Genomic DNA, 8551 nt, shown 5'->3' on the forward strand with positions numbered 1-8551 from the left:
TGCGAATGCACTTCAATGATTTTCCTGTCTCCCGTTCTACCATGTTGTGGAAATTCTTGAAAACTGCAAGTACTTGATCTTTGGTCTTTATGGCATATGCCCAAACTTTCCTGGAAGCATCATCTATAAAAGTAACAAAATACAAAGCACCACCAAGTGTTTTGACCTTTAAAGGTCCACAAACGTCAGAATAAACAAGCTCCAAAACACTGGATTTTCTTTCAGATGCATTCCTTTGAAAGGATACTGATCTATGTTGCTTTCCTACTAAACAATGAGAACAAGTGTTTAAATTTATACCTTTTACGTTCGGTAAGTCTTGTCGTTTAGCAAGGATTTGAAGTCCTTTCTCGCTCATGTGCCCGAGTCTTCTATGCCAAAGATCAGTGGAAGAATCTTTTTCAACTGCATTCAATTCTCCTTTACACAGTTTTACTTGAGTTCTGTATAAAGTACAACACTTCTTCCCTCTTGCTATCACCATTGACCCTTTTGTGAGCTTCCACTTTCCATCACCAAAGTGACTGTGGTACCCTTCATCATCTAATACTCCGGTAGAGATTAGGTTATATCGAAGATCTGGTATATGCCTCACATTCTTAAGAATCAATGTACTCCCTGTGCTCGTCTCAATTTTCACTTCTCCAATTCCTACGATTTTTGAGAAACCTAAGTTTCCCATCCTGACTTTGCCAAGGTCACCAGTTCTGTAAGAGTTAAAGAAATCCTTACATGGAATAGCATGATACGAAGCACCTGAGTCAACCAACCATGTCGTTTCTGGTTCTGACTCAGCCATACTTAAGCAAGTGTCTCCACAACCTGAGAGTAAGATAATGTCATCACTTGAGGCAACTGCCGCAACATTATCTTGTTTTTCATCATCCTTTTTATTTTCCTTCTTTGTTTTCTTGCAATCACTCTTGTAATGACCCATTTTTCCACAACCAAAACATCTAACTTCTTTCTTTGGTTTTGATCTCCCCCTTGACTTATCACGGTTATGAGGTTTTCTACTTTTACCTCTCCCCCGTCTTTCTGTAACAAGTGCCTCTGAATGAGACTCGTCTGACGATGATTTCCTTCTTGTTTCTTCATTCAACAAACTACCTGTTACGTGATTCATACGCATTATGCCATCAGGAGCAGAATTGCTAAGAGACACCACCAATGTCTCCCAACTATCTGGTAAAGAATTTAGAAGAAGTAAGGCCTGCAACTCATCATCCAAAACTAACTTCATTGTAGAAAGCTGGTTTACTAGACTTTTCATCTCATTCAAGTGTTGAGCAATTGAGGTTCCTTCTTTATATTGTAATTTTCCTAGCTTTCTGAACAAGTAAGCCTTTTTGGCAGCTGTCTTCTGATCATACAATTCTTCTAATTTCCTCCATAGACTATAAGCGGAAGTCTCCGTCGATACATGATGAAAAACACTGGGTTCTACCCATTGTCGAATAAATCCAACAACCTTACGATCTAATACCTTCCAGTCTTCTTCATCTATCTTCATCGGTTTTGTACCGTGATTTTCAATGGGTGCAGCTAGGTCTTTGCAGTATAACAAATCTTCCATTTTTGCTTTCCACATCAAGTAGTTTTCTCCATCTAAACTAATCATGCGATTAGTATTCACTTCCATATTTCTGAACAATAAATCCAACCTTAGCTCTGATACCACTTGTTAGGAAAAATAACCTAATTTACTTGTTTAGTAATATAAAGATAAACGATGCGAAAGTAAAAGTAGAGACACCAAGATTATTTAACGTGGCAAAAAACCCCTCCAAACTAGAAGGTAAAAAACCACGGGACCTAGTCCAGAAATCTTCCACTATAATTAATAATGGGTTACACAACTCTTCACCAAACCTATGGTGGATAAACTGAACAAAAAACAAAGAAATAAAATCTCTTACTCCTTAGGATTTGAACAAATCCTAGATTACTAAAGGTTGAAGAAGATAACCACAAACTAAATTGCTTCACAAGATTAATAATCTTCTTTTCTTCAAACCAATATTCTGCTCTTTCAATCTCTCTTGAAAGAACCACTTCAGAAATCTCTCTTTCTCTGACTTCTCTTTGTTCTGGAAGTTGTTGTGTATAATCTCTTCCCTTTCATTCCCTATTTATAATAATAAATAAGGAGGTTTACCAATAGAAATAGGAATTCCTTTTTAGGCTTGAAAAAATAGAAACTTCTATTTTTTCCCCAAACAAGGAATAAGGGAAATCCTATTCCAACTAGGAGTCCTTTAATTATAAGGAGGGACCCCAACAATATTAGCATGCCGATGATAAGTCTCCAGTGGGTTGGAGTGCTTCAAGATCCCCCAAGCATATTATAACCTCCACCATTGAAATTGGGAATCTAAAATCAGTATGAACAAAGCTAGATTGCTTTACAATATTCAATGGGTAGAGAAATGTAAAATAAGATCAAACCTTTTTCGCATCTTTTTCATAAACTGCGTAAAATAACTCCAGCAATCTTTCCCGAGTAAATGATTTTATCGCTCGATTCTGCAGATGATTATTGGTTGAAGGTAATTGATTTTCTCTACAGATTCATATTATACTACGAATAGCCTCATTGCGTTCATGTTCGCTCTTCATAATTCAAATTAAGTTTGTAGCAACCCGACCACTTGCAATTGCCAGAACTCAGCTAGTTATTTGTTGCAAACAGGTTGCCACAATACTCAAAAATAAAAAGAAGAAGCAAGATCTGAAGTTGAGGGATAAGTCAATTGCCAGCAAAAAAACTCGAAGATCAAAGCTATTTCATGTTAATTGAGAACTTGGAGAAAGATTCAGCCCCACAAGTAATTGAAGATTACATATATTATTGTATTTCAATCACGTCTCGAGCCTGTGTTCCCAACTTTATCGTTTGAGACATTTACGAGGGGAGTCATTGTTGTAAATAACGAACAGAAGCTTCAGAAGTTGTCCGACTTCTTACATCATCCTGCCCATCTCGTCACGTCCTCAAGAGGAAGGTACTCATAAGTAACCGAAACCTAAACAAAGTCTATTTTGATTTGTTCATATTCATACATATACTTACATAGTAAAAATGTTCATGCTCTGTCTATGTTAACTGCACATAACTCATACCTTTTGCAGCCCATGGGTGATTTCAAAGGAAAAACTGGACGATGCAACAATTCGGGACGTAATCTACCGATCTGAGGTTAGTTTTTCGAGAGTAGTTTCTATATTCTAATCGAAGAAACTCAAGGGAGGTCTCTCGGTCGAATTACCATTTCTGTGCTATATTTCTATCGCTTTAGTGTGAATTTCAATAGGAATGAATGTTTCTTGTGTTATGGGATCAAAATTTGCAGAATGAATTCAAGTCACTTAAAAAGACAGAATTGGCCTCTACACTAACGGTTGTCAGTGAGGGAACTAAAGAATTCGAGAAGGCGAAGTTGTTAAAGGAGTTATACTTGGAGTTCACAAAGCATCAACGACGTCTCCATAATAGACTGGCTCTGGAAATGGAAAAGATCTTGCATTCGTCGAATCAAGTAGAATGATATCTACAACTATTCTCAGTAATATACAATTAACTCTCACTAGCTCGATTCAAGTGACAATTCAATTAGTATGTTTTTACTATGTCTGTCACTTTCTACCATATGGTCCATATCTTATCTTATTTTTATTTTAGTAAGGAAAACGTTAGGTTCTATTGTCCAAGTGTGTGTGCTTGTAAAATGAGTCAGTGGCTGGGGAAATATTGTGTAACTACTTGACTGGCATCGATTTTTTTTTCCTTCTAAAACATTGAAAAAGTCTAAGCTAATTTTCTACCATTTCACTTTGTCTTTTACTTTATTTGTCTAGGAGCTCTTGATGATTTATGATATTTGTAGTTATCTTTTTGTAATCTATCTATATAGATATATGGAGAGAGAGCATCCAAAGAAATAAAGCAGAGAGAGAGAGAGAGAGAGAGATGGGCAGGAGTGATGGTACTGGTAGAGATAAGGATGGTAAAGATGAGTATGATCTTCCTCTGTTTGAAACAGAGGAGTCTAAAACTCAACTTGGGTATAAGTTATTTTCGATATCGATATTAGTATGCATCTTTTTAGTATGGATTTATAGAGTAAGTTGGGTACCACCAGTAGTAGATGTGAAGAAGGGAGGAAAATGGATTTGGATTGGGTTATTTATGGTTGAGATATGGTTTGGTATTTACTGGTTATTGACTCAATCTGTTCGCTGGAATCGCGTTTATCGTCATACTTTCAAACACAGACTTTCCCACAGGTACTACTAGACTACCCTTCTCTCTCTTCCACACTTGAAGATCCTATTCGTGCCATAATCAAATTTTGAATTAAATAACAACTCACTAAGAATGGAGAGGAGGCATTTTAGAATTAAATGTTGTTACACTGTCTTAAGACCTAAATTGAATTTCATTTTGAACTTTTTTTTTTTATTAAACTCTAAAAATTTTAGTTCGATTAAGAATTTTTCAAATTGAGTCTTGCATGGGAGATGCTCTAAGAACCGTGCCTTAGCAGGAACTGTGGCCAAACGGAGAATAATGGTGGGAAATAGGACAAATTCAGAGGCCCAAAATACTGCAAATACATGTCTGAGATAGACAAAAACGGTTAACGAAATAAGAGCAAAACGGTGCTAGGCAAAACCGTAGACAAATGTAGAGCAAAACTGTATCTGAAAGTGGGGAAAACACATGACCGAAAACAGCGAAAAATTATGACCAAAAGTGGAGCAAAACTAGTGACCAAAAGTAGTGCAGAAAACCATGGCTGAAAGTAGCGAAAAACGTGACGAAAAGTCGATATTAGTGACCAAAAGTAGTGCAGAAAACTGTGACCGGATGTAGTGCAAAATCGTAACTAGAAGTAGCACAGAACTGTAACCAATGGTAGTGCAAAAAAGTAACAGAAAGTAGGGCAAAACCATGACCGAAAGTAAGGCAACATCGTGGCTGAAAGAGGGCACGAACCGTGACCGAAAATACAGCAAGTGGATGTAAAGTAGGCAAAAAGTAGGTAAATTTCGTGGTCGTAAATCAACTGTGAAGTCTGTGATAGTAAGTCTAACAAATGGAATGTCAGTCTAACATCTACCTGAAATGCAGTCAGAAATCATCAAAACAACTTCAATCTGAAAACCAAAAAAATCAAATTGAATTCAAGTTTGCCTGTCAAATAGAATTATCGTATCGGCCCCACTTATGTGGAACTAAACTTGCAGATATGAAGAAAGATTGCCAGGTATTGATATATTTGTATGCACAGCTGATCCAGAGATAGAACCACCATCTCTGGTAATCAACACAGTACTATCAGTAATGGCATATGATTACCCACCGGAAAAAATAAGCGTATATCTCTCCGATGATGGTGGGTCAGATGCTACATTCTATGCCTTACTTGAAGCTTCTCATTTTTCCAAATACTGGCTCCCATTTTGCAAGAAATTCAAGATTGAGCCACGATCACCCGCTGCCTACTTCTCATCCAACCACCACCACCACTCATCCGCCACTAATTCCGATGACTGGACCACGGTTAAGGTAAACCTTGGTTTCCCAATCCTATACTTAAAGGTAACATTTGTTTATTTCTCGTTGTAAGAGTAGTCCCACATTGAAAATGGGCACTCCAACAACCAAAAATATAGTTTCTAGGTCCCAATTGGTTTTGAGTTGGACGACCCACAAACTTAACATGACATCTGAGCTAGCCCACACGTGATAGCTTTAAAAGCCCCATATGCTCCACCCCACACGTGAGAGGGCGCGTGAGAATATTCCCACATTGGGTGAGAATGGTTCTGTGGATCCTGTAAAACAGTAAAACTTATCCTGTTTCAATGTCATTCCTTACCCTTCTTATTGTAGAAATTATATGAAGCAATGGAGAATAGGATTGAAACAACAACTAAATTGGGTAGAGTATCAGATGAATTGAAAGCTAAGCATAAAGGATTTTCAGAATGGGTTTCAAACTCGTCTTCTCGTGATCATCAAACAATTCTTCAGGTAATCTAGTCTTATATGAAATCCATACGTGTTCATCGATTATTTGTGGGTATTTATACAATTCTGTTTTCATTTGTGAATTTTTTTTACATAGATATTGATTAATGGGCAAGATTCAAATGCTGTGGATAATGAAGGATGTCGATTACCGACGCTAGTATACTTGGCCAGGGAGAAGAGACCACACTATCACCATAACTACAAAGCAGGAGCTATGAATTCATTGGTAATATTAAAACCATCGAAAAGAAACAAATCCTATTTTGAAACAGAGAATTACTCGATGTTTGAAGCATTAACATTGAAATCCAATTGTTATGCAGTTAAGGGTGTCATCGAAGATAAGCAATGGAGAGATAATTCTAAATGTGGATTGTGATATGTACTCAAACAATTCGGAATCTATTAGAGATGCTTTGTGTTTCTTCATGGATGAAGAAAAAGGTCACGAGATTGCTTATGTGCAATACCCACAGAACTCATTTAACACGACGAAGAATGATATTTATAGTGCTTCTCTAGCGGTTATCCGTGAAGTGAGTATGAATCAGAAATATTGGTTAGATCTGTTTTCAGTTTTCATAAACGAGGTTAGTTCTCATGAAATTTTATTTGGTGAATGTAGGTAGAACTTCCTGGTCTGGATGGTACTGGAGGACCTTTATACATTGGGACAGGCTGCTTTCACAGAAGAGAGACTCTTATGGGCAAAATATATATCAAGGGATTTAGGGGAACTCAGTCTGAAACAAGTAGTTTGAGCAAGGAACTTGAACAAAGTGTTAGTGAATTGGAAGATAGAATAAAAAGTGTTGCAGATTGTTCGTATGAGGCTAACACTCAATGGGGAAATAAGGTGATATCTCTCTCTATAACGACCCATGTCTTAACAGTTATTGACATTGTCCCCGCTTTTGTCACCTTGACTTAAGCCCAGGGTTTTGCTCTCGGGTAATGCTCCACGAACCAAGATACACAACTCTACTCTTTTCTCTTCTTTATAAAACAGAAGTTGAGATATTAAAGCAAGCACATGGGTAATGGGCTAGGCGTGCCAAGTGAAGGCACGGCACGGCCCAGCCACGACACGTTTGGGCCGTGTCCACGTGCCATTTAGGTGGCTTGAGTATCCACTCTAGCCACGGCACGACACGACACGCCAATCATTCGTGTTTGGCGTGGCAGACCGTGTTTTGGCACGGCACAGATTAAGGCGTTCCGTGTTTGGCACGGCCCAACCCATTGGCCACCACTAAGACCTTGACACATACTAAGCTTGAGCACAAGCTATAGCTGAGGACACTCCCACGAGCGATGTGAGATACTCTCTCCTCTCTCTCTCTCTCATCTTCATAACCATGGACTTTTTATCAACTTCCAGATTGGGTTGACGTATGGTTGTCTAGTGGAGGATGTGCTTACAGGATTAACAATTCAGTGTAGAGGGTGGAAATCAGTTTACTACAACCCCAAAAGGTGGGCATTCTTGGGTGTTGCTCCAAACACATTAGGAGATGCCCTTGTCCAACATAAAAGATGGTCTGAAGGAGATTTTCAAATTTTCCTTTCCAAATACAATCCATTTCTATATGGGCATAAGAAGATCTCTCTTGGACTTAAGATGGGTTACTCGGTCTGTTGCTTATGGGCTCCTAATTGCTTACCCACATTATACTACATTCTCATCCCACCCCTTTCTCTTTTCATTGGCACTCCTCTCTTTCCCAAGGTATGTCTATTCCTATCTCTCATACCCTTTTGATCATCATCACTTCATGATATTTAGATTGTGTTTCTTTTTTATAATTTTCCGAACAGGTTACAAGCCCATGGATCATACCTTTCATGTATTTGATCGTAACAAGGTACGGTTACAGCTTGGCTGAGTTCTTATCATCGGGTGGCACAGTTCAAGGATGGTTGAACGAACAAAGAATGTGGATGTTTAAAAGGACAACTTCCTACTTATTCGCCTTCATCGACGCCTTACTTAATATTTTAGGGTTTTCCAAGTCCGCATTCGTCATCTCAACTAAGGTAGCTGACTCCGACGTTTTGAATAGATATGAGAAAGAAATGATTGAGTTTGGAACTTCATCTCCCATATTTACAACAATTCTATCAACTATAAGTTTGATAAATTTATTTGGTTTGCTTGGAGGATTAAAGAGAGTTATCTTCGATATAGAAGGCAAGGTTCTTGAGAGTCCATTACTACTTCAAATTGTTCAGGCTGTCTTTCTAGTCCTTATAAACCTACCTGTTTATCAAGGTCTCTTCTTTCGAAAGGACAATGGCAAGGTCCCAACTTTTATCGCCTTAAAATCACTTATTATAGCTCTATCTACATGTATAATTGCTTCTTGTTTGTGTTAGATTATGTTATAATAGCTTTCGGTTAACAAAATATTGTAATAACAAGTCGATACTAATTTCGATGTTTAAGATGAAAACCTCCTGGCACTTGTGTTTTCTTGTAGTTACTGGGTTTTGTCAAGTCAGTGTTCCTGC

The 8551-nt window shown here is 37.9% G+C and overlaps 1 protein-coding gene across 2 annotated transcripts; it reads left to right on the top strand.

Moving 5' to 3' along the window:
* The first annotated feature begins 3702 nt into the window (after nt 1-3702).
* Nucleotides 3703-8503, top strand: LOC147560601 (cellulose synthase-like protein E6). Of its 2 annotated transcripts, XM_086664396.1 has the most exons (8): nt 3703-4287; nt 5251-5572; nt 5900-6040; nt 6135-6266; nt 6364-6576; nt 6666-6896; nt 7422-7769; nt 7859-8503. In XM_086664396.1, the coding sequence occupies exons 1-8, from the start codon at nt 3971-3973 to the stop codon at nt 8414-8416; spliced, it is 2262 nt and encodes a 753-aa protein (XP_086520522.1). In that variant the 5' UTR covers nt 3703-3970; the 3' UTR covers nt 8417-8503. The 2 variants fall into 2 exon arrangements, with proteins under 2 accessions (XP_086520522.1, XP_086520523.1); XM_086664397.1 differs by lacking the exon at nt 7422-7769 and having other exon boundaries at nt 3875-4287.
* Nucleotides 8504-8551: the final 48 nt, after the last annotated feature.

This window comes from Eschscholzia californica, unplaced genomic scaffold (genome assembly GCF_041429995.1).
Source record: "Eschscholzia californica isolate CP2 unplaced genomic scaffold, dmEscCali1.0.p SCAF_2, whole genome shotgun sequence".
Classification (NCBI taxonomy): Eukaryota; Viridiplantae; Streptophyta; class Magnoliopsida; order Ranunculales; family Papaveraceae; genus Eschscholzia; species Eschscholzia californica.

Excerpts from the sequence above, each read along its gene's own strand:
- LOC147560601 (XM_086664396.1), top strand. The coding sequence starts at position 3,971 with ATGGGCAGGAGTGATGGTACTGGTAGAGATAAGGATGGTAAAGATGAG. Across the intron at positions 6,267-6,363 it reads CAGGAGCTATGAATTCATTG|TTAAGGGTGTCATCGAAGAT; the intron begins GTAATATTAAAA and ends ATTGTTATGCAG. Across the intron at positions 6,897-7,421 it reads ACACTCAATGGGGAAATAAG|ATTGGGTTGACGTATGGTTG; the intron begins GTGATATCTCTC and ends ATCAACTTCCAG.